The sequence below is a fragment of the Platalea leucorodia genome (genome assembly GCF_965183815.1).
Source record: "Platalea leucorodia genome assembly, chromosome: 9".
Taxonomy (NCBI): domain Eukaryota; kingdom Metazoa; phylum Chordata; class Aves; order Pelecaniformes; family Threskiornithidae; genus Platalea; species Platalea leucorodia.
In genome coordinates this window covers 47,931,401-47,957,720 of record NC_138831.1, presented here as the reverse complement: position 1 = coordinate 47,957,720, position 26,320 = coordinate 47,931,401, and the positions used below count along the sequence as shown (strand labels likewise).

The 26,320-nt window shown below is 41.6% G+C and overlaps 1 protein-coding gene across 1 annotated transcript in view; it reads left to right on the top strand.

Moving 5' to 3' along the window:
• Nucleotides 1-26,320, top strand: part of CERS3 (ceramide synthase 3) — a gene marked incomplete at its 3' end in the record, with an annotated part of 50,809 nt that overhangs the window by 10,442 nt on the left and 14,047 nt on the right. Inside the window, exons 2-10 of the mRNA XM_082321338.1 lie at nucleotides 8,268-8,450; nucleotides 10,047-10,164; nucleotides 12,196-12,314; nucleotides 16,098-16,155; nucleotides 17,039-17,089; nucleotides 18,277-18,369; nucleotides 18,630-18,758; nucleotides 20,485-20,591; nucleotides 22,570-22,726. Of these exons, the coding sequence (XP_082177464.1) occupies nucleotides 8,269-8,450; nucleotides 10,047-10,164; nucleotides 12,196-12,314; nucleotides 16,098-16,155; nucleotides 17,039-17,089; nucleotides 18,277-18,369; nucleotides 18,630-18,758; nucleotides 20,485-20,591; nucleotides 22,570-22,726 (1,014 nt within the window). The 5' untranslated portion in view covers nucleotide 8,268. The remainder of the gene's footprint in view (nucleotides 1-8,267; nucleotides 8,451-10,046; nucleotides 10,165-12,195; nucleotides 12,315-16,097; nucleotides 16,156-17,038; nucleotides 17,090-18,276; nucleotides 18,370-18,629; nucleotides 18,759-20,484; nucleotides 20,592-22,569; nucleotides 22,727-26,320) is intronic.

Sequence of the window (26,320 nt, the reverse complement as noted above, 5' to 3'; positions counted from 1 at the left end):
GTATACCTATTTTTAGCTAGCTTGGGTCAAATCTTCAGCTGGGGTGCCGCTGTTGATGAAGAGGCTATGCTGGTACACATTTAGCTGAAGATCTTTCTCTTGCATTTTTTAGGACATGAAAAGGATGCCAAAGAGTGGCTGAAATAAAGAAATACCAGTTACGTTCTGGCTCCTCCTCTAGTTGGCTTTGTGGGTGGAGAACGTCTGGGCAGGTTAAACTGCAAGGGAGGGGATAACCAACAGGAGGAGAACTGAGAACAGTGCAGCACAACAGACCTGGTCTGATTGCTGGTTCAGGGCGGTGTAGAGATCGCTAAAGTCAATGTACAAGCTTGCGCCGCTACGTGTACGTGGTAGCTGAAGACCCTGTTTCAGGAAGCCACAAATAGGACAGTTTCCCAGAGCGCAGATGCACCAGCCCTGTCCCTTTCCCTGCCTCCCAAGGGCTAATTTAAAACCTTGAGTCATCCACTGTGCAGGTGGAGCAGCCAACAACCTTTGCCTCTGCACCCTCAGGTCCTCTCTCTGGTTTCTTACTATTCTGCTGCCTTCACATGTTTTGTGGTACTGTTGTACTTCTAATAATGTGCTTGTCCTGGCCACTGTGCACCCATATGCTGCTCTGTTCTTCTCTGCCCTTAATCCTTATCTTAAATAAGTGACCAAGAAGGCTCAGATCTCTGGTAAAATCTCCATTATTTAACTTAGCATTTTAAGTTAGACTTCAGGTTTTTATTTCAACTAAAATTTTGGTAAGCTACAAAAAATAATAATTTTTGCATCTTTCCCCAATAGAACATTTGAAGAAGAGTGTCATACTTAAAAAGACTTTTCCTTACATTCTGACAAGTGTTAGTAACAAGTTCTTGAAGCAACTGGTGTTGTCCCTTTAGGTCTGTTCAGACTTTTAATGAATTAAGCATCTATTAAGAACCTGTAGTTTGGATAGGGCTTTTTTTTTTTAAGAAGAACTATTTTTTTACCTCAAAATTATTGCAGATATTTGAGCTATTTCAGAGCTCTTTATCCAACTCTATCAATGTTACGGATTTTTAAAGCTTAAAAGCAGACACAGTTTGTGCTGTAAATGTACAGTGTGAGAACTGTATTTCACTTTCCTCAGCTGCCTGCAATCGGCTAAAACCATTTTAGCTGCTCAAAAATGATTTACCTTTAAGTAGAGAGAACATGGTAACTTTCGCCCAGAAAATGAATTATATTTCAAACAGGTCTGGTTCTCTTTTTTTCCCCCCAGAGAACAGGGAAAATTATAAAACTCGCTTGCCACCTTAATTGAGATTTATTCAAAGTGCTATTTTAGCCTGCTACAATATAGTAACCAAGTTACAAGGTAATGTGATAGAATAGTAAAAGAAGTAAAATATGCTAATTGCCCTATAACTGGGCACTTAAACTGTTTACAGCTGAGATTTATACAAGCTGGGGAGTAAATTTGAAGTTAAAGGTCTCATAGCAATCTTAATTCAGCTGTTTTATGTGTATGGAGTATTTCAGTGTTTCGTCGTAAGAACCTCCAAGTCCAACAGCTCTTTTATTCTGCGCTGCCACTGGTTGTGTGCGTAGGCTTGGTGAGATGTCGTTCACGCTGTGGCTCAGGTTGTGCGGAATTTAACTGGAATCATGTTTTCACATTTGGACAAACAAGATGAGAAAAGACAAGATGCAAAGCGATGGTAGCATCAATCCGATATCCTTCATTCAGTTCTCTCCTTCAGAAACCGTAGTTCAAACTCTTTATGCCAATTAGGTGCAAAACTGCTCGATCAAATGCAAAAAGTAGTGCCAAGAAGCAGGAACAAGCAATGTCTCCAACTGGCAGATACCTACAGCCAGCAACTGATGCTTGAATAAATGGGTTTGTGTGGAAGAAAACACTGAAGGTCAGGGTTGCTTTCACTGCCTTAGGGACTAATAATTTTTTAGCATAAAAAAAAATTTTTAGCATAAAAAATTATCACTGGAGAAGCTAATCTGGTGTCACATCCTGTGATTTCTCAAACTTGCAAGTTGCAAGTATGTCCAGAAGATGTATAAAGCAGCTGTTGTAGATTTGAAAGGCTGTATGGCACGATATCAACTGTCAACACTTGCACGAATACTAAACCATTAACAAGTTAGGGTTTGTACATGTGGGGGTTTTTGGATTTTATTAAAACTCACTTTTCTGTAGTACTGGGATTTTTTTTTTTTTAAAGGTATCTCTTGGGTAGTGCTTCTGCTATCCTCAGTAGGAAAAAGGTTGCATAACTGTTAGCAACAAAGTGTAAGTCCTATATTTTTTCACCTGTTTCACGGTGGTGATCGCAGTTGGGATTCTTTAAACAATGTGCTATCTATTTTTAGCAGAACACAAATCTGCTGCTGAAACTTGTGGGTTAACTCTTGCATATGTTACTTAGTCTTAAGCAAAACCGAAAACAAACCCTGTGATATGGTGGATCTGATCTTTATTTGCTCTTTTAAACCACTTTGGTTTAATGCTGATGATTAACAGCCTGGAAGAGCTTTGCTATCTCTTTTAATATCTGGGAGACTTGATTTCTCCCAAGAGTCACTGCACCAGCTTTAGCTGCTCTACCAAATGATGAGAGAAATAGGCGAATTATGTTATTCTTGCTTTTTGCTGATTTCATTCTTTCCCTGTTACACCTCTGGCGTCACACTGAGTAGACAGTCTAATAAGGTGTTTAGAGAAATCAAGGCTTCTTTCACTTGCATGTTTGGGTTTTCTAATTTATTCAGTACGTAAGGATAGGAAATCCCCCTAATGCATCCTTCAAACCTGGATGTCGCCTTCTCTTAGTTCTGGTTTTGGAAATGCAGTTTCTGCAAGCAAGAGCTTTCGTGCGGGGAACACAATCAAAGCTTTGGCTCCGTTTCTTTTTATTCATTTCCCCAGACTGCAGCAGCCAGAAATTCTACTTCAAAGCAGCTCCTGAATTTGTTTTTTCAAAATGTAGCCATGCCACTTTTGTCAAACCAAAATTTGCCCTTTTTTGCTTAACAGCATTAAAAATACAAGATTTTCTTTTTTTTTTTTTTTTTAATTGAATATATCAAGGATCCAAGGAACAGAGCTTTGAAAGAAACTTCATGTTTGTACTTCCCAGCTGTGTAGGCTTTCCTTTAATTATAAAGGATGCAGTTCCTGAAGTAATCATTCCTGATTTTCCTGTTTTGCACTAGCCCATTTAAAACTAGATTAGGCTACAGAGGAGATCCTTCTTTAGCAAGGAGGTGATTAGATTTCTTTACTTAGAATATTTAATTTCTAAGATGCAGGGGAACTTTCCAGTTTTCTAAAATATCTTTATTGTTCAACTGATTTTTAGGACCTTCTAGAGCAAGGGCAACAATACCAGTTTTATCAATGAAAATAATATTGGCAGTGCTGGTGTATGGATAGGAATCGGGGAAGAAGCAGGGTTTTTTGACCCTAGGTTGGACAGAATATGGGTCACTCGGCTGTTGTCATTTCTCACTTGACACATCTTGCTGCTTGCTTGGTGCTGTTATGAGCAGTAAGGGGAAAAAAAAAAAAAGCTCTGAGCTCAGCACTCTTAAGCAATAGGAGGTTCAGGCGGGGTAGGCTTTCAAGTTTCTTGTTAGAGCTGGTCCTAAACGAGGACAAGCTGGGCCTTTGCATATGCCGCCCATTCTTTGGAAGCAGTGTGTGTGAGGGGAGAATAACAACTTGTGACTATTTATGCAAAGTAAAAGATCAGCTGCCTTTGAAATCCAGTCTCTACAGCCTGATCCCAGCACTGGAACTGGTTGCCACCACTTGTGGTTACACTGGAACACCTGCCTTTGCGTGGTCACCAGCTCCTGACGAAAGTAAGTGTCCTCTAGTTTACACTGATGTACTAGGGAAACGAACCTGGGTCCCGAGGACTGCAGTCATAGTGCTTCTCAGAGGCGAAAATTTCTCGGCAGCGTAAAATGAGCCTGTTGCAAAACACACTCCACTCATCCGAGTGATAAGAAACTGGTTCTCCCGTTTCCCACCCAGGTTTCGGGCACTGCATGAGGAAATGCCCGTCTGCCTCGCCATCGCTGCTCATAGCCCCTGGGTGGCAGAAGGGACGGCTGGAACACTCCCACCTATTTATTAGTCCTTTCCACAAGAGGACCCGTGGCGGATGCCTTCCCTTTCCCACTCGCACTATGAGCACTTGGAAGAGGCGTGCTCAGTGTAAGATTGTATGGCCAAAGGGTTACTGGCCTCCCGAACCTGCTAGGATTTAACAAGCTGCCAAAAATCTTTGGTTTAAAACCAAAACTAAACAGTATAGACAACATCATTTAAAATACATGCAAGTGCTTGAGGTTGGTCTACATGTAATAGGCCAGAACAATAGCCCTTGTGGGGGCAAAACCTTTTTGCCAGAAAAAGTAGCATGCAAACAATAACGGGAGAGTTTTCTCTCCTATGGCACAGGCGATGTGCCTTTAAGCTGATGTGGTCTGAAAGCGGAGTTTGCTTTCTCTGGCCATTCAGCCTCTGCCTGGTGAATTGACACAGATGGGGAGTTAAGGGTTCAGAGAAGTCACCATGCCAGAACTGTCCCAGGCAGCGGGTAATGGGAAGGAGGAGAGATTGGCAAATGGCAGCTGTGGTTTTTCTAACAGACAAATCTTGCTGGAGACAAATGGCCTGTGTGCTTTCTCTCTGTCTCTGTTTCTCCATCCTCTGGCCTCTTCTCTCATGATTTACACACCCATTGTTTAGGGTCAAAAGGATTCAAAGTAAATAACTTAGAACGAAGTGGTCAAGCCATAATGAGGAGAAAGCTGATAATGAGGGACAGCGGTTGCTGTAGCTGTGGTGAGTAAAGCGTAGAGCTGGATTCTTTGTATCAGTGATGCTTCAGCATTGAAAGAACATTTTTGGCGGAGGGGATGGGATAGTAGATGGGTTCATCTTTAAAAGTATAATTGAGTTCTAATACTAATTTTAATCAAGGTTTCTAGGAAGTAGCAAGTATGTATTAGTGGAGAGGGAGATGATAAATAAAGCCAGCACTGAGTTATTCCCGGTTAGTTTGCTTTGAGTGGTGCTTCCCGAGATGGAGACTTCTGTCAGGTGTCAGCTTCCTTTTCATACAGAAAAACATACAAAGTACGTGTGGGTTTCGTGAGATATTTCTCAGGAAGCTGAAAGGGCCACAGCTTGTTTGTAGTACAGGAGAAAAGAACCTTGCTTGTATGTGATGTATGTGACAAAATAGTGTTTATGGAGTTCCTGCATGTTTCAGGATTTCCATGATTTAAGGAGGGATAAAACTACTTAATCGCACAGCCACAGCTGCCAGCCATTTAAGAGCAAAGAGGGCAGAAAGAGAAGCTGTAAAATGCTCAGGTCACTGCTGCCCAGGTGTGTTTGGAAGGACTTCCTTGCCTTCCAGGTGCTCCAGGAACCTCATGATGAGAACTGAAGCTGAAGGGAGACAGGAAAAGAGCCCAACTACTTAAACAGCTGCTATTATGAAGATGGAAATCTCCAAGATTGCCTGGGGAATGGCCTGATTTGCTGCAGTGAAAACATAGGTTGGATGTAGGGTGAACATCCAATTTAGGAGTAATGAAACATAAGAATAGGCTGCAGACAGGTGTGGAATCGCAACAGTTTTCTAAGAATTGCTTGGACAATGTTCATCAGGGATTGTCTAATCCCCTGCGTGCAAGGCAAGTCCTGGTACAAATACAGGGGATTACAGAAGAAAGAGGAGTTTTGGAGAAGCCACCTTTCCATGACTCTATCTGGTGTTTGTGAGGAAGGATTCCTTCTGAAATCTGTGGACTCTGGGTCAGACTCCAAATCCCAGAATTCCCTTAAATATTAGATGAAGCATGTGCTTATGAGCTTAGTTTAATAGAGATGTATTCACTAATTTAAGACCTGAAAAGGTAGTCATACGGTAAAGCATCTGTGTGTGGAAGGAAAAGATGAATTAGTGAAAAGCCAAGAATTCAATATGAAAATACGCACTACTCTGTTTTTCTGGGGTTTAAGTGTTCTGGGTGCATATTCAGTTAGAACCCATCTCAGCACAGTCCGACTGTTAGCGCTCTTTCCACTGTGTTAGAATAGACTGGCCTATTTTTATTACCGTTACAGTTCGTGATAGTTTGCAATGCACAGTCTGGTTTAAAAATACAGATATATTAGAAAGCAGAACTGTAATGAGTCTCTCGCCTGGTCTTCTAGGGCAGTTTGTCTGCAAGCTGACCTAAAATGTCATGTTTCAAAGCCCTGCTTCATTATCATGGCGCCTGCTAGCCGTAGTTAAGGGTCTGTTAGCAGCCCCATTATAAATCCCTACTTCCAGGGGTTTATAATTCAGCAGTAAAAAATTGCTCTAGGCTGAAAGTTGGCATATAAAGTCGTGGTGCAGGAACAATTGTGATTTCTCCCCCCTTTATTTTTGCATTTACTTATACACACACAATTCATTCAGTAGGATTTTACTGTCCCCTTTTGGCATTTAAAAAGATTAAATGGCTGGGTTATTAATATTTCAATACTGACTACCGTGCGTGGCCAGTGAATTGATTCACAGTGTCTGTTAACCCAGCTCTGTTTGATGGATACAAGTCACTGTTTCACAGACCTGCTGCAAGGCTTCAGCTCAGTGGGAACAGCCCAGCGTGGACGGCAGGGCTCGTTCGTTAGCTGTTGATTGACGCGGGCGTCGGAGCCAGCCGCGTCTGAATCTGAAAAGCCCGTTTGAGCGCACTGAGCTGGGTGTCCTGATCCAGCACGGGTGGTAGCTACGTGTGGCTGCAGGCGAAACTAAAGTTGTGTGGCCCCTGCTCAACTAGGGAGGAACATGAAAGGGCCTGAGCTACGATCTGTCCTCAGCATGATTTGATCTGATTTATATCACTTGATCCTATATAAATGTATCGCTGTGAGATCTTCAGATGGGATTCTAACGTTACGAGGAGACTTGGTTGAAATACTCCCAGCTCAACTCCTTCCTCATCAAAACTAGGGTTCAGTGAAATCGGTTCTTTCCTCATATTTTTTCTGGTTTATAAGAAATTATAGTATGGAAAAAGTTATTTAAATTTATTAGTCCTAGAAATTATAGAAAGATTACTTATTTCAGCCTTATGGAAAACATTATGGTAACTTCTATTTTTATTCAAGTTTAGAATATTTTTATAGGATATATAACATGTTTCTACTGTAAAGTCCTTACAACTAAATGAGGGACATATATTTCTAAATATATAATGTAGAATGCAAAGCTTGAAAATGAGACTTTTACAAGAATGAAATGTTTTCATTTAAGTGAATTTTTTTTCCCTCAAGAACTGACTTTAGACATTTTGTTCTGATCTAGGATTTAGTCACAGTTAAATCATAGTATTTCTTGCAAATCCCCCAAAAAGCTTGCCGTGCACTGTAATTTTTATACTTGGTCCTGTGCACAGGTGTTTGCAAAATCAGGATCAAGGTATATATTGTCATTAGCATATTAAGCAGCAGTAATTCAGCAGTGAAATGTCTTCATTATCATGGAACTGAGTCACCCCCTGGCCTTCCGCATTTCTTTTCCACCCTTCCACCCACTTATATTTAATTTACGAAGGCGGCCAAGGGAAGATCAGTTCTCTTTAGTATCTTCAGTGTATTGGTATGATAGCTTATAAATTATTATTGTGAAAGATTTGATCAGGTACTAAGCAGTCTAGTGTGAACGATTGAAATGAGACAGCAGATGAACCCCCTGCTGCAGATTTCAAAGACTCTGCATTGGTTTATACCAGCTCAATATTCAGCTGTAGTATTTTATCTTCTGCTGGATTGTAATCCCACCTGCGTGCTCTGAACGAAGGGCTCTTCAACTTCCTGTAACTGATGGTGTTTTCCTCTTTTTTTTTTTTTTTTTTTTTTTTTTTTTCCATGAGAGAACTGACACAATTGCACATTTCACTGGCAATGTCTGTTTGCTCTTGATTTAGTCTGGGACACCCGAGCATCTCTACAGTGCCTGCAGTTTCTCTGTAGAGTGCCTCTGTTGGACCCGCAATATCAGTGCGACCCACGCAGGTCAGGACAGCTTGTTCTTGTGGGACCTGAGCATCATCTGCTATTTGCTTGTACCTTATCTTTAGGAAATGTCCTGCCAGCTGGGAACCACTGTTCTACACAACAAGGTTGAATATGTTTTATTTAAAGCATTTTCTTTTTAATATATTAGGAATAATTTTTAATTGTCTTTTTATTTGCTTAGTATGGCGCACATATTAAAGACGCTCAACAGCTGGTTCTGGTGGGAGAATATCTGGATGCCTATCAATGTCACGTGGGCTGATTTTGTAGACCGTGATGGACTTGTCTTTCCAAAACCACATCAGTTATATGCCACAATACCATATGCTTTTGTATTGCTGATTATCCGATTCTTCAGTGAAAGGTAAGAAACATAAATGCAATTTTATGCTAATGTTAATCCTCATTAATGTTCAAAATTTTTGAAAAATAAGATCTCTTTAGATCAATGTTCTTATGCTTTTACAAAGGAGGATTAGTTGGTGGTTTGCGAGAAAGATCTAGTGCAGATAATATGGCAGGTAAAAAATTGGGAAATATTTTCGCTATTAGGTACATGTGGCTGTGGTCCAATCTAGAAGGAAAATATTTCTATCTAGCTTTTCTAGACCAGTGTTTGGATAATTCTAATTATCTCCTTTCACTAGAGATACAATTAATCCAAAACCATTTGGGTTTCCTTTTGCTTTTTCTCCTTTGGCGGAAGGGTAGAGTTATTTGTCCTCCCATCCAAACCTCTCCTTTTGTTTGGTCCTCTACCAGAAGGCTGATAGATCCCAGGTGTCTAGCTGTAGCAAAACTGGGCAGACTGGAGGGATCTCAAAGGTTCATGTGAACATTTTATGGAGATCTAGTAATATTGATTCTTTTTTTTTTTTTTTTTTTTTCTCACTTTGGCACTGAAAGATGGATTGCTTCTGCAGCTGGAATCTTATGGGACAGGCAGAGGCTGGCTCCAGAGAAGAAAGCTACAAATATATTAAGATTTGCAGTGCTTTGACTTATTTATTTGTGCATTTTTTGCTTGACTTTCTTTTTTTGCTCTAAAGAATATGATTAGTAGGTTTTTGTAATTATTTCAGGATAGAATGAGGAAATTTGGAATGTGGTAAGTTGAACAGACTTCAAACAGAACCAGATAAGATCATTCATGTTAGGGATCAAAAGTAATTTGGATCATATGTTTATAACCATTCACAGTGTCTCCTGAGTAAATGCTTGCCCAACTGTGTCTCACTGCGCTGCTATGGGAAATCGCTGGTGTGAATAACTAGCCCACACATCTGGCCTGCAGTGAATCTGCCCATGAATGAGGAAAACTGACCGCTGCTATGAGTAATAAGGAATCAATTGCTGATATCAGCAGGAGTGAAGGGAGGCTTTTTCAGAAAAGCCTGCCCAAATAGAAGAGCGAAGCGTTTGGCGTGCTCTGCAGCGATTTGTATTGGAAAGTGGAAGAGAAAGAGACGCCTTCGGTCTCTGGGGGAGTTGCTGTGTGCCACAAGCCAGAGGCCGCAAGCCAAATCCAGCGTCTTGGGCACTAGTTGCCCGGTGAAGCAATGTACTGAGTGACTACCTGCCACTAGGAGAAAGTATCCCAGTAGCAATCTTTCGGCTCGCATGGAGAGAGCATCTGTTCTTGTTTCACTCTCCCTTAACTGTTGCTTAACTCCAATATGCCTCTGAAAAACACAAGGACACAAAAATCAGGATCTTTCCTTTAGTTTTATAGTATTTCACGACCACGAACTTGAGTCCTTGGGTTTCCTTTTTTGCATAACTGCTCATATGCTATGGTTCTCTCTTGGGATTAGCTAGAGGGAGATTCTCTCACAGTGCACTGTCGTATCCTATGGCAGATTAAATTGCTTCAGATTTATTTTCTTCATATCCTGGCATAAAAATAGCTAAGGTGTAACTGTGTTGTATTTTTAAAGGTTTTCACGGTATCTCTTTTCAGATATGTCGCTATTCCTCTAGCAAAAGCCTTAGGTATAAAGAATGTAAGACGTGTGAAGCCACAGCCTAATCCTGTTTTAGAGAGTTATTTCCGGGAGTGCTCAAAACATCCATCCCAAGTAAGGATTCTCATTCTTTTAAACTAGTTTTGGTTTTGGAAAATCCCAAGTCTTACTGTTTCAATCAGCTATCAGCAATGACATCATGGGATGAGTTCCAGCTGATTGACAGATGACTTAATTTATTTGGGTTTTTGTTGCTGTTCTGCTGACAAGGGTATATGGCATCCAAAACAGAAAATATGTTTAAGATGTTTAATTTTCTGGCATGCTGTTCTAGGTTAGACTGAATATTATTTCCAGTGAAGATCAGTGTTCCATCTTTAACTCATTTTGCCTGGAGAAAACATCAGCTGACATCTGTTGTGGGAAAGTGGTATCGTATTTATTGCAAGCAATAATATTGGAACGCTGGCATGGAAGCCTTTTGATCCATTATATTGCTGCGTTATATTGCTCAAAAAGCAACCTTTCTGATAGCTTGCTGTTTGTTTTTAAATTTGAACAAGAAAAAAAAAAAGCCAATGTTTACCATCTCAAAAAATGAGGCAACTTGGTTTACCATCTCAAAAAGTGAGGCAACTTGATTGTTGATGGGAAACAGGTACGTTGCTGTGAATGCAGCCTCAAAAGGTTCGCTGACCTAAGTACAGATACCAAACGATGGCGGCATTCCTACACTGTTTTTGAAAAGAAATACATGCTTTCTAGCAATGAGGGATACTGATAATTATTGATATGTGAAACTTTGCTTTCTATCCCTAACTGTCCTATTCTCTAACTGTGTCTTTTGCCTGATATCGTCAGGAATAGATGTATTTGTGTTCACGTCTGAGCTCTTCTCTATCTGGGCAAGTATCCTGATCTCTGTTTCACACCTTCCTTCTGCATGAGTACAGTTTGATGATTAATCTCTGAGAGGAAGTGCAGCATTTTTATAGTTGTCAGTGCATGGGAAAGATTCAGGCTGCCTCCTTTAGGTGTCCAGCGTGGCTCCCAGTGTGCCTAAGAATGCATGCCGAGGCCTGGCTGGCAATTGAGGGCACCTAGGCTCCGTTGTCTGTCAAAACAAAGCCGGTATTCCTGCGTGGCAAGTAGAGAGCTCTCCAGCCAGCAGGATGGGCTGAACACAGAGGCTCTTTGCACTCCTGCCCTCCCCGGCAGCTGAGGTGTCTTCGCTCACATACCAGGGCTTTCCCTGAGGGTAGGAGACTAACTGAACTGGACTTACCTTGGTGGAGGCAGCGCTGCGGCCACCCACTATTTCCATACTAGCCTTGCCGGGAAAGAGCTTCCCCAGGGATGAGTCCCACACTACCTCTGCTCCTGCAGCAGCCCCAGGTGAGGTCAGCCCACGCCTTCTGCACTTCAGGGTGGAGGAGAGGGAGGAAGCCTGCAGGCTGCTGCACGTGGGGCGCTGAGCACCCAGAAACGCAGGAGTCGCACTGCCTTGTGCTTAGCACGTGCTAGCGTGGCTGCGCGGCAGAGCCGCTTCACCTTCAGAGCACACGTAAAGCAGAGACACCCGGCTGGTGCACTTGGATGGCTAGATGCATTTCCAGGCAGTGCTCTAGCCCTAATTTATTTTTAGGTGTGAAAAGGCAGTCTGCATTTTCCTCAGTAAAAGGAATTGACTTGCCCTGTACCACAGAAGTAGGTGGGATTTGAGAACAGAACTCAGGTCACCTTAATTCCAGGCCCGTGTCTCACCTGTGAGACTCATTTAAATATAATCTAATAATTAATTATAATTAGGTAAGATATTAGATGCAATGTCCGCATGTGTTGATACATGGCACTTCCTCCTCCAGCCCAACCTCTTGCATCTTTGACAATAGCACAGTTTCTGGATCTGTACATTTCGTGCCTGCTTTATTTATATAAATTAGCATCTCAAAAATCCAGGGTTTCTGTGAGTGTCACTTACAAATTAAACCAGTAAGCCGGCAATAAACCCTCATAGATAGTTAATATTAGTAATATTTTTAAATGAAGACCTTACAACAGCGGGAAGCTGATCTGTGAACTACAAAATAAACAAAAATTACATTGGAGTACATCTTGTTGCTGACACTGTTCCATTTTTTGCAGTCAGAGATTCAAGGCCTTGCCAAAAAGTGCAACTGTACAGTCCGTTTGGTGGAGAAATGGTTCAGGAGACGGCGAAACCTTGAGATCCCAACAGTGCTTCGGAAATTCCAGGAAGCTTTGTAAGAAAAGACAATGCTTTTGATTACTATGGATTTTACTGTTTTGAAAAAAAATTATTGAGGTCCTCAAGCAGCTTTTAAGGGGGACTCGTTTCCAGAAAGCTGGGTCGGTCTGGCTAGCGTTTCAGTTTGTGCATACACAAACAAATTGAAGGGACCTAGTAGCATTTCTCCAAATGATGTGACTTCAAAAGATTAGGTTAACAGCTTCCCCTGAAAAAAAAATCAAAAATATTTTACAGTTTTCTTCATTGTATAATAATGGACTTATTTGTAGGCTCCTGCTACATAGTGCTTAATGAAAACATGCAGAGGATAAGAAAATATTTTTCTGTCTGCCAGTAATCATCAGGGAACAAAAATGCTTACTCACTCTGTTTATATATGTATCCATACTGTCATCTTGGGATGCTATTATGTGTACAGAAGTCAGTTCAAGAGCAGGAATCATGGCATCCTAACTAAATGGTAGGTGTCACAGCTTGAACATGGGGTACTGGGCAAAACACGAGCTTAAGTACGCTGATGACAGTGGGCCATTGAGCAATTTTGAGTGATAATGGTGAATATGTAAAAAGTTTCGAAACCTCCTGCATATAATTGAAAACTGGAAAAGCATTCAAGAGTATGATTTTTCACAAATGTGTGAGAATTTCCCCATACCAAAACATTTTGGATAACACTGGAATAGTTAAATAGTAAAATCTCATATGAATTGCAAATCCCCAAATGGGCATGGCTTTACTTACATAGCTCATCCCTTTTGGATACTGAAATTAACTGTACCAGTGTAAAAACACTTTCCTAATGTCCTGTGTATTTGGATTTTTGACTAGCGTAATTGCATTGGCAAAAATTCGCATGATTATAATATTTAACGTCTTTTAGTGTGGATTAGCTTAAGGAATGAGGGTTAAAAGTACAGCTACAAAGCTCAAAGTTGAGTACTTTATCAAGATTACTGTCAGTGTGAACCAATATGATAATGATTTGATGATGCCCTCTGTTGGGCATAAATCCAGTTGATAGACATCGATGTGTCGCTCTGAAGCCAAACTGAGTTGAGTAAACTGTCCTGGCAAACGACATTCATGGTTTATTTCTGCGGTTGTTTTATGGATCAGTTAACTTTGTTTTACAAGCGACAAATAAGATTTCCTGCTATTGATAAAAGACCTACTTGCCATGGATGCATGTCTCTAGTAATACACAGCCAAAGACTGAAATTAAAACTTGCTTGGCAGCTCGAGTGAGAATGAAGCAAACAGGTTTCTCTTGTGCAATTTTGTGAACCTTGCTCTGCTCTTTGTCAGTGAATTTAATTGGATAGAATTCTCAAGGCAACAAATGAGGAACAGAGTTATTCCACGCTAGTAGTCAGTGTTATGAGCATTATGAAATTTTTGAAAGCCTGCAATCTCCAGGATCATTCTTCTGAATCACAACGAAAATCTGACGAGCCAGATCTAAACCATACTTAAGCTATTAGTGCTCCCAGTTAAGCAACACTGAGGTTTGGAAAGCCCTTTGCATGAAACCTCCCCTGCCTTAAAAAACTTGCCAGCCTTTAACTTCACCTACTAAATTGTTTTTTATTTGACTCAGTTCAAGAGAAAAGATTCCTGAAGTTAAATCAGAAAATCCTTTTGCATAGCTGTTGTTCAATGCTCTCCCTGGTGGCCAGGTTCAGAGCTCAAAAGGCACTTGGGTAAAATTTGGTGAATTTGGATGAGTTTTACTTTAGTTTTTTTTCACCAAATTCATAAAGAAGCTTGGCTAAATGCAAAATGAGGTAGTGCTCTGGCAGTCTTGCACGTATAATGAGTTCATCTGAAGCACTGAGTGTTTATTGCCAAGTACGTTCAATATATATTTGTAGGGCTGGGGACTAATGGCACAGCCTTGTTAGGTGCTCTGTGCTTTGGATCGCATTCAGAAAACGGCTTACGCTTTACAACCAACACAGAATCAGTCCTGCTCTATCAGCTGGACTACTCGCACCTCCCGTGCTTGAAACAGGAGGCATGAGGGCAGAATCAGCCCCTGTGTAAAAAGTCTGTCCCGCGCCATGGTGGTGGTTTTCGTAGCATCTCTTGGCTAACTCTGAGCCAGGTATTACTTGCGGGTTTCACTCTCCCCTTCCATTTGCTCTCCCAGTTTCCACCCTGTGCCTTTGAATTTTTCTGTCTGCGCAGTGGCTGTTCTGAAGTGTTATTTTCAAATCACCTGAGGAAAGATGCTTTAAAGTTGCAAAGTAGAATGATTGTTTATTGCCAGTGTATCAAGTAGCAATTTTATAATTGTTTTATTGACTTCTTCCGCAGGCGTGAGACATATTATCTTGTCTAGCCTCCACCATTCTGTGTCCTCATCTTTTGTTTGTTTGTTTTTCTTGTAAAATGTTGGCTCGGTCTTTAAACATCTCAGTCTTTCACCTGGATATTAGCCTTCGGGAATGTAGGGCTCAGAAAGGAGGGGCTGCTTTTACCAGACAGGTTTGCACCTTCTCTCATACAGCACTTCATTAATGTTTACCACAATCTCATTTTTATACATCTCTCAGTTCCTTGGTACAGTGTTCTTCTTGAGGCTCTCTCTCCATCTTTTTAGCAAATTTAGATTTTCTGGGAGGCTGCTTGCTCTCCTCCGGGATACCTCTTGTGCTAGAAAATGTTCTCACCGGGTTTGGGCCATGTGCCTATCTCTGTGATCACGACCTTTCTTAGCGTGTGAAGTCCCGCCGTGTTTTCCTACTGATCTTGAAGAGCTGCTCTGGGAAAGGTCAGGCTTGTTCCTGCCAAGGAGAAGAGTGGAAAGGAAGAAGTTTTCCATCACCTGTAGAGGTGGGAGTGGGAATGCTCTGGCTGAGTCTCCAGCCGCACCCAGTCCCAGGGACAATACCTCCCACGCAGGCTCCAGAGTCATTACAACGCTGATTGCTGGCTCCAAATCACAGCATCCTGCTCTGGCATATAGAAGCAACAACACAGTTTCGGTTCGCTAAGATACACAATAACTTTTATCCCTTTGCTGACTTACCAGATCGGTGGTGAAAACCTGAAAGTTTTATCTTCCTTGATAGATATCCATTTAAGCCACAAAAAGCTTAGATCAGGCTAAATGCTGGCAAACCTAGTCAAAGATTGAGGTTTATAGTTAATTCAGACCTCTGTAGTAAGACATAAACTAATCCAGTAGTCAGTCGTTAAAGTTTTGTAGGTCTCCCCTGTTTTCAACAGTCGGTGTTTAGAGAGATCAAAAGAAATGAACCCATCAACTGAAACAAGTCGCGGTTGGTGTTCCCAGTGTTCACGGTGTTTGATCGGATTGGGCAGTATGTGCCACGTGGCTGAAAGACCTTCTGGAGTCAGGGAACTGTGAGATGCTCTTGGTCCAGTGTGAATATTCTAGAGGAACTGATACAGTAGGAAAGGTTGGCGTTATCAAACATTAATTTTTAGGGAATTTATTACATTTGCTGTGACTGTTATCTTGATCAGCTCATGCTTGGCTGGAAGATGACTGCTGTGATCATAATCAAGATATCTGTATCATGATAATGTAAAATAATTTACTACTGTAGCAATTAGTCAAAGCTTAATTATTTAAATATTAATAATTCAGATATAGTTAATATGTGACAACCCTTAATGTGGAGTGTTAAGGACATGTTCATGTGAAGATTGTCTGTGATATACAAGGATTTGCAGTAGTTATGGTTCAGGACAATACCTATACAAAATGTAATGCTTTTGTTCTTATTTTTTCATTTTAATTTTGCAGCTGGCGATTTTCATTCTATCTTACATCCTCCATCGTTGGATTTATATTTCTGTACGATGTAAGTTAATTTTTTGAAGGATTGATATTCTTATATTTTTAACAAAAGAAGGACTGATTTCTAGATCTCCTTGAAGGCCATGGAAAGATTCACTGGTTTCAGTGGCTCTTTGGGTTCAGATCTTCGATGTCTGCAATCTAGATGATAGGCTGCAATATGCACTGAGGTTTTACTTAATTTTTAAATTATCTTTCAAACTTCTATGATAAAGTAATTTATGAGTAATCAGTATTTTTAAGGCAAGTTTTAAGAAGTCACACCGATGGTTTTACAACATGCCTTGTTAACACCTACAAATGTATCACATGGCCATGTTTTTCTCAAAGGAGGCCATAAACCTTTTCTGGCAGCACTTTTGGGGGTCACAACAATGGGGTATTTCACGGCTATTTATGGAGGTGTTGCTGCTGAGTCAGAAGTTGGGAATAACAGAGAGAGTGCTGCTTGTAACGATGTGAGCACTGCCTCGGGTGTCATTAATGCTTCTCCTGAGCAACAGAACAGTTCTCAGCCCGTCTACGTTCATCTGGCTCTTCTCCCCAAACGCTGTTTATTATCATGAACCAGTGATGTGTGTGGCTGGTAAACACAGCAAAATCTAATCACTGTGGCAACATATCTTGAGTAATTGCAGTAATGAAACACACACCCACTGCTTTGGATGATGAAATGATGAACTGGAACTTCTTTTCAGGTGTCCTGAAAAGAAGCCAAAAAGCTGGGACCAATATAATAAATCTGAGATGTAACATCGCTTTAGAAATTGGTGGAGAACAGTTATCGAGACTATAGCTTGCTCCACTTCTTAGAGAAGTTTTCAGTATTGAAGATTTTGAGTTAAGATGACTTGTTGCTCAGTCTCTGAATGATCTGTCTTCCCCAGAAACCTTGGTTTTACGACATATGGCAGACGTGGGTTGGCTATCCGTTTCAGGTGAGCTTTTCGGCATTAGGCCATTGGCCTCGAGGCATTCCAAGTATTTCCCCATTGGAAGGGATAATCCGCAGAAGCGCTTCTCCCTCCCAACGGGCACCACCTAGAGGGGCGCGGCACCAAAGCCTTTTGCCCTTCTTTGGTACCTCCTGACTGTTGCAGGACTTCTCCGTGGTCTGGCTGTGCTGCAACTCAGCCCTCCAGCCAGACCACTGTTATTTCCAACATCCCAGGCTACTAGATGCTATCTGTGTTACGGGTTTCAGTGCCGAACCCCTCAGCTTGCACCAGTCCTGACGATGGCTCAGGGCACTGCGGAGGATTATGCTGAGTGCTGGGTGCCTGCTGGGCCCTATTGCTCAGTAGTGCAGGTGGAGGGAGTGCTGCAGTGATTTGCTTTGGCATAATGCGAGTCCCTGCTCTGGGGATCTCTGCTCAATGCTCTGGCGGGTCCCAAGGGTCACAAGGCTCTCATTTCTTCCTAAAATATTTTACTAACAGTCCCACAACAGATGAATCCAAGCAAACTGCCTTCGTGCCCACCTGCCAGAGGTTCTTCTGTGCCCCCCACTCCTGTTTTTATAAATCTGTGGTCCATCACACTGCCTTCTTATTCCTGTCCTACTCAAGAGACAAAAATAAAAAGAATCCTGCTTCCCAGCTGAGTTTTCCCAGCTTCTCTTACTCGTGGGACCTGATAACCAAGCCTGCCTCCTGCCACCTGGGAAACTATTGAACCAAGGGAGCAGCCAAGCTCAGCATCTAGCCCTAAGCAGATGCATAGGATTTTAGCATAAATAGCTGACATTTTAGTCATGGGATGTGTGAATGTTTGAAATGTTAATCGCTCACCAAAATGGAGGGCTTCATTTATTTGCAGTTGTTTATAATTAAATGCAGAAGCACTCTGCGTGTAGTTCTCTGAGAAAAACAGAAAAAAGCATGCTAAAATTCAGAGGTGGGGGAGGAACTGCAGAAACTGAGAGTTTGGTCTGAGTAAAGGTTAAAATATTTGGCTCCCAGAACATCCTTCTTAATGAAGCCCAGAACAGGGATTTAGCTTAGTTTAATTTTTTAAGCAAGACTCAGCAGAGGAGCAAAAGAAGTGAGGAAAGGAAAAAAGAAGTAATTTCACTTGGCATTCACTTTTTGCTATTCTTAGTTAACTGTGTTTTTCTTCATTACAGACTCTGCTGCCATCCCAATATTGGTACTACATGGCTGAGATTAGTTTTTACTGGTCTCTCTTATTTACACTCGGGATTGACAACAAAAGGAAGGCAAGTGGTCATGCTTGTTTGTAGCTAGCACCTCTGTTTCTGTGAGGGAGGAAAAAAAATGTTTTTAAGGAAAAGCACTGTCCTGGTACTGGATTTGGTGCAGCCACATGAGGGCAGCATCAGCCTGTCCCTGGCACACCTGCACACATCCAGGCTCTCCTGGCTGCCAGGGCATCTCGCTGTGTGTCACTTCATCTGCACCGAGACCCTCAAGGGCTGTACTTGCTTGGTTCTATCTTTTTTTCTTCTCTCCCTCACAGGATTTTCTGGCTCATGTCATTCATCACTTGGCAGCCATTGGGTTGATGAGTGGCTCTTGGTGTGGCAATTATGTGCGTCTTGGAACGCTGGTGATGTTTGTGCACGATACTGCAGATTTCTGGCTCGAGGTAACCCTGCCCTCTGTCTTTTTGTTTGTTTTGGGTTTTTTGTTGGTGTGTTTTGGGCGGGTTTTTTTGGTTGCTGCCCAGGTTATGTTCAGCGATGTTTTAGTCTTTTTGCCACAAGTTTCACACAGCCCCTTCCTATCCCCACAGAGACATGGCTTCACAGAATCATGAATTTTAAGATAAAAAAGAGCTTCTAGATAATTTCAGCTGATACTCTGTTACAGAATCCGTTATGAGAAAAGAGCAGAAGAGAAGTTCTTCAGTACAGAATGGGGACTGGAAATACAGCTGCCTCCCTGGATTATTCTTGTTTCACTGTTAAAATTAGACCAAGCTGGCTAGCCTGTGAACAGCTTGTGATGATACCAATTCTCAAGCAAATTTAGCAGCCAAAATTTTGGCTCCTTCTCCAAACTGCTTAATTTTGTCAGCATTCACACCCCTGTGTGGGCCCAAGGGGTACATCTGCATTATACACTTCTGGCTGGAGGCACTCAAGCTGTCCCTGAACAAGATATCACGGGTATCTACTGGCAGAAGAAAAGTTTCTTCCCCTGGACTGAAGGGGAAATCCCTTCCCTGAACTAAATATCAATGTTTAGAAATGTTTCAGATTAAGAAGTGTCCTATTCTGCACACAGCACTGTGGTCATGGAGACTTGCTACTGGGTTTCTTGGAAGACAAATGCACACTGTGTTTCCTTCAATAGAGTTATCCTGGTCTTAAAACACCAAGATTGAGAGCATAGTTTCATTGCCTCTTTTGGTGGCAGTGCCAGTGTAAGCAGCTCTTGTAGGCTGTTGTCTCTCACTGTTTATTTCTGCTCCTGATATTCTATCCGTTGTATTGGAACAACTGATTGTGGGGTCATGCAGTTGGATTCGTCCAGATTAAATGCATGCATACAGATTTTTGCTGGGTTACTTTTAATCCTGAACTGCTTTGTGGCCCAAATAACTGTGTGGCCTTACGAACAGTTGAGCTGACAACTGGTAGGACAGCACTCAGATGGAAATCGAAGTTGGGTACCAGAATAACTTAATTCAGCCCTGCTCCTCAAAAGTTCATCAAACTGCTGTTTAAAACGTAGGCTTGGCACCTGAAGCTTTGTTCACGCTTGAGAACGGCTGTTTCATTCAACAGTGCCCAGGGTGATTCCTAGACGAAGCACGGAGAGTTGTACACTTCAGCTAGGGGAGAAGCAGTAAATACAATCTTTGTTAGTGGGATAGAGACCAACACTAGGATCTCCAGCTCTCAAAAAGGAGAAGACAGAGGCTGAATTAGGCACAGAGAAGGGTCAGTAAGGTGCATGCCCCAGAATGCCTGCAGATAAGGGGTCACTGCCGCTCCTGAGCGTGCAGATGTGGCCGGCAGCTTCTCTTTGATCCAGCCCGTTTTGAATCTGGTATAGGAATGAGAGATTACCTCTGTTTTCAAGAGCACTTTGTGCTTTCATGACCCTTTTATATTCTGATCGGAGAGCTGTTCTTTAGGCCTTTGATACGGAGTCCTTCCCTTTAAGATGAAAGGAGAAATATAAGCAAAGAATCTGGTTTGATGCTGCTTTATTAGGTATCAGTAAAATGATTGCTTTACATGTCAAACAGGGGGGAAATTATCTTCCTGCTTAGGTGGAGGACGAGTCCTTGTTTATGAAAATGCAGAAAGGAACTTATTTCAGAGAATATTTGTAATATGTTTGCTGGTTTTTGTTCAATGCAGGCAGCCAAAATGTTTAATTATGCTCACTGGGAGAAAACCTGCAACATGCTCTTTATCATCTTTTCTATCGCATTCTTCATCACGAGAATCATCCTGTTCCCCTTCTGGTAAGCAATATTTAATGTAGTCACAGGCTTTTATTTCATTCCCATTTCCATTGAGAGGTTAGTATTGGTTGTGATGGGAAAAGGAGAGGAATGGATTGTACTTTAAAGAGCAGAAGCAGAACTTTCATTATTGTTGGCTACTAAAGGCCAGTGAGAAGAGGTGACAAAAAATGTCATTTTCTTTAAAAATCTAATTTAAGTAAAAACAGTTTTTAAATGAGCCTCTTGAAAATATGCTAATTGAAATAAAGGCTTTTGTATATTATTTAACCTGTTTTCATAAGTTATAGTTAAATGCTATGAGCTCCTGCATTTTCAAGGGGATTGAGCTACTTAACTAGGAGAAATCATTTTCCCTTTCATTCTGTCCCTCCTGCTGTAGCTACAAAGTCAGAGTACAGTGCAATTGCTTTATGATTGTAGTGAATTTTTTGTAGAGCCTTCTTTTTGCTACCTAGTTCTTGGGCAGTACCTCAGTCACGTGAGGAGCATTCAGAAAAGTTAAGGTGAACCAATTAATTTATGAAGTCAACAGAAATCATAACTTGCTGAATACTCGCATGACTTCAGAGTGCTATGATTTAATCTGCTTTGGGGTATCCACATGGGTGCTTAGTGTGCTTAATGCTTAACATGTTTAGCTTTTAAAAAGTGTTTAATGTGTTTCACATTCACAGTTTCATTGACTTGCTCTAGTTTGCCTTCATGCCCCTTCCTGCATGTGGACAAACCCTTAGAGACTCAAGCTGGTTAAATTAATAGTTCTGAACATTGATTAACACAAGGTTTTAATTTCCTGTAGTATTTTCTTTCAGAAATCCTGATGTCTTTTACTTTCTTCTTATTTTTTGATTAACTATACAAGTGATCTCCAATCATTTTGCTTCACTGAGTTTCTTGTTCTTGAGCTTGGAAGCAAAACATGATGAGATTAAAGGGACTCAGAAAGCTCCAAATAATATAGAAGTAGTGAAGTCTGAAGATGGACAAAACATATGATAATTAACAAAAAGCCCCATTGCAAAGCCTGTAGGATTTTCTCTGGAGTGTGGATTTCAGATTAGAAAGAATTTGCATTTTAAAAATGGCATAGAGAAGCTCTGAGTTGCATAGTATCTAGACCACACAGAGTTCAAGATTAAAAAAAAAGGGGGGGGGGGGATTTTTTTTTCTAACCCTATTGTGGTGGACTGACCTTGGCTGGATGCCAGGTGCCCACCACGCCGCTCTATCACTCCCCTCCTCAGCAGGACAGGGCACGGGAGAAAATAAGATGGAAAAAACCTCATGGGTCAAGATAAAGGCAGTTTAATAAAGGAAAAGCAAAGGCCGCTGACATAAGCAAAGGAAAACAAAAGTTTTATTCTCTACTTCCCATCAGCAAGCGATGTCCAGCCACTTCCAGAGAAGCAGGGCTTCCCCGAGCAGTTGCTCTGGAAGACAAATGTAATAACGAATGCCCCCCTGCCTATTCCTTTCTCTTAGCTTTTATTGCTGAGCAGACATCATATGGTATGGAATCTCCCTTTGGTCCGTTTGGGCCAGCTGTCCTGGCTATGTCCCCCCCAGGATCTTGCCCGCCCCTAGCCTGCTGGTGAGGAGGAATGCTGGAGAGACAGCCTCAATGCTGTGCGAGCACTGCTCAGCAGCAGCCAACACACTGGTGTGTTATCAACACCTTTTCTAGCTCCCAATAGGAAGCACAGCACTATCAGGGCTGCTATGGAGAAAATTCACTTCATCTCAGCCAGACCCAATACGCTTCTTTAAAATACTTTCTTGCAAGACTCAAATTTCTCATCTTCTGAAGTCTATATTTCAATAGAGACACGTAATCTAGTTAAGACAGGGCTTGTTAATTAATCTATCATCTTTGCAGAGCTTCTTAATATTTTGTGGAAATAGTTAATTGGTTTGGAATGTGAAATTAAGCATAGAGAAGGATTCTTGCACCATAACAGTGACCTTTATTTTTTAGGATTCTTCGTGCCACATTGTATCAGCCTACATACTACTCCACGACTCCTGTCATAGCATATTTTTTATTCAACGGGCTGCTATTGATCCTTCAAGGCTTGCATTTATATTGGGGTTACTTAATTTTCAAGATTTTGAGAAGGTTCATTTTCTTAAAGGTAAGCAATTTTGCTTCTGCAGAAAGACGTGTGAAGTATCAAACAGATGCTGATACTTCCAATAGATTTACTTGGAATTTCTTATTGTTTTCCTGAACTTTTGTGTCAGAGTTTTTGACAGGGATCTGCAAAGTAGAGAGATGTTCAAATGTGCTTTCTACCTCTCGTTGTCACACCTGAGCTCATAGACCAGAATATCAAAACTTCAGCTAGACCCTTTTTTTGCCTGTATCTGATGTTTTGCTCTGTTAGTAAACGAGAAGTGAGCTCTCCCAGAAACTGAAGCCCTGAGATGGTACAGAACTCTTTAGAAATTCCTGTGTTCCGAGTGAAAGCAGGACTGGACTTTGTAGGGGACATACCAAAAAAGGAGAGGAGGGGTGTGTGATGAGATCTTTAAACGCTGCAGAAAACTCGTAGTCAAAGATCTTCAGGTTTGTCTAAATCTGAGGTCAGCTATACCTGAACGCTGGTTTTGGATTAAGAAAACCATATGAAGCTGATCTGGTGTTATATTATGACACAATGAAATACTGTCATGTTCAACTGGAGTAGAGAAACAGTGCAAGTCTGGTGCTGCCATAATCTGCTTTTACCTTGTAGAGAAAATGCATGTGTGAAAAAAAGCTATAAAGGAAACTTTGCTGCAGTTTAGGTCTTGTTTGATTGTCTGAAGTAGTAACAGTTTCACAAGGTCTCTTGTCGTGAAGTGTGCAGTGTGGTGCAGCGTAGATAAAACATTTAGCAAAAAGCATTTAGAAGAGGACTTTGGAGAATGTCTCTTTAGATTTGCCATAACCATTGATAGATATATTTTGCCAGTTAAGGTGAAACTTAAGTTGTGCTATGGAAAAATGGTGTTTTTTTGAGGATCAAGATGCAAAAACATAATTGAGCTAACTCTGTCCTTTTATCTGAAGCAGTTAATGCTGTGAAGTATCTAAGGAAATAGAAATATTCCTTTCTATCCTTATTAATTGTTGTTTGATAACAGAAACCATCCTGTAATTCTTGGATTATTGGATTCCTTCAAATCTTATGCAAATAGACAGCTGGATATCATAGGGAGACCCAATGTCTAGAAGAAAACTGCAGTTACAAACTCAACCCTTGTTAGACAGCAAACAGCTGTACATAAGGGACAAATCTGTAGAAGAAATAGCTTCTAAAACATGCTCATATGTTCCCTTAGACACTGAGACTTTTGTCCTTCTTGCATGTCACCTACCTCTGTTAGATTAATTAGAAAATTATTTCTGGCCTGGCTTATTGAGTCTTAAAGTATTTTACTTCTCATTTTCTTTTTTGATGTTGGCCTTGTCTCCGCGCTGTTCTCACACAACTCTTCTGACAAAATCAAGAGGGACATCCCTCTGCCTTCCAGCCGAGTAAGAGGAAGGCTTAGGTCTCCATCCACGTTGGTTGAGGTTAGGAGAGTACAATGCAAGAAGGTCTTCAGATACAGCGGTGAAGAGGACATCACTAGGCCAGCTATATAAGGCCATTCTGTCCTGCCTGCTTATATGCCTTTGTAAGGGGCAGAAATGTTTTATTTTGAGATAAGAGCTTTTTTTGTATTAGTCATTGCTAAAAAATGGAAAAGCATCAAGCCTGCATCCCTACCCTGGATTTTTGATTCCTTATACAGCTCTCTGAGAAGTCGGTTTCCAAATAACATTTTAACAGTGGTAGCAGCAGCAGCCCTAGCCCTTTTCAGTCTGCATGACTTCAGCTGGCTTGCATGTGCAGCCTGTTTTCCATAGCGGTGGCAAACTTGGCTGTGAAAGCAGCCAGTGCCTCCAAAGCTGTAAAGGCAACGTTGAAAAGAATGGTGTTTGCAAGGCAGCGTTTTTTTTACCAACATATTTGTTATAGACATACTCCATACAAATAGCTGTTGCTATTTTAGTGAAATACCAGTAAACCATCATCCTTGTACTAGAAGGGTTTTGTTTCTCTGCCCAAGACTTTTAAGTTTTCATTCAGAAAACAGGCACTTTTTGACATTTTTCTTGAAGCGAGAGTTAGCTACTTCAGATGGAAAAATGAAGTCATGATGTAACTGGAAATAGGGACTGATGTTGTTGTTTAACTGAAGGAAGCTCTGCGCATAGCAAGGGTGTAAGGAATTTTTTCAGTGCCCTCTGTGCCTTGAGCCACCCTGTATTGGTGGGGTCACCAGGGAAAACCACTACAGCGCAGCGGTTAACGGCTCCTAGCATCCGTCCAGGGGCAGGTGTCTCCCCTGATCGTATCCTTCTGGGCCGTGGCATCGTCCTGTCTGAAAGTTAATGGGCTTGAATGTATTTATTATCAGTGGGAAGTGCTGTTGTCCCTTGCTGAAGGACAAGTTAAAGGACTTGTCTGGGTCAGACATGAAAGGTGGGACTCAGCGGGGAATGTGAACAGGAGGGCCCAAGTCTCCAGGATGCCACACACCTACGAGGTCCACTTTGCTGCTATTCAAAGGGTTACACAGAGCTGTGTCACAGCTTGCCCAGAGCTGTCGGTCTAGATTCAATACTCTTATCTTCAGATTGTGGCAGGAGGCTTTGTTAAAGGCAGGAATTAGTAGAGAAATGACCTTGAGTACTGCAGCCTCATGAGTTGGTATCTTCTTCCATGCTTTACGCTTTCCCCTCAGGAAGAGATGGCTTTTGCCTGAGACTGGCTGGTCAGAAGCTCTTCATCTCAGGTGTCACCTCCCCTCTGCACCAATAAAGGGGACAAATAATCCTCTGGGATAGCTGCTCAGCCGACTGACTTGCTTCAGCAAAAAAGAACTTGGACTCAAAATCTTGCGGTTTCCCTCCTCCCAAATACTGCAGCCAGACATGAACAAGAATGAGGAAAAAGGAAAGAAGGGAGGAGATGATCTTGCTCTGTCCCTCTGTGTCCTGTTTTCCCAGGCATGGGAGTCTCTGGCACCTGAGCTGGTAGCACAGGGCAGCACTGGTCTGCAGGCTCACGGGACTTGTGCCACCTTTCCCCTGGCCCAGTCCTCCAGAAACGCCCTAACAAGGGGGAATTCTGCATCCACAAGCTAAGCTGTGCTCAGCTACTTTGCATTAAGAAGCTTTTTATTTTCTGTGGGGATAAACTTGAGGAGACAGAGGTATTACATTGTTCAAATCAAAGATTATTCTTACTCCTGGAAAATATAAAAATACTCAAAAAGGAACCCAAATGTCCTTTCTCATATGACATTTTGTGACCCTGCATGTGAGTAAGGCATATGCCTGTAAGAAAAGCCCTTCAAGGTCAGACCTGTAGTCATGTACCTCAGATCAGTTCTGCTGCGAGGAGGAGGAGGACATTCTTCGGTGTAATTTCTTTTCAAGTCAGGGCAGGCAATCGCAGTGTTAGCCGCTGGCTGCCATCTTGATGTCCAAGGCCTTTTGTTGCTAGGAAACTCCGTGTGTTTCTGTAATATTGTTCAATTACATGGTTAAATTACCCCCTTGTATCAAGTTTCAAGCACCACTGAAACATGTCTAGTCATCATGTCTGCACATATGAGAATATTTTAGGAAAATTGAAAAAACATATAGAGAAGTATGTACATATGCACCGATTTAAAATATCTCGCCAGGA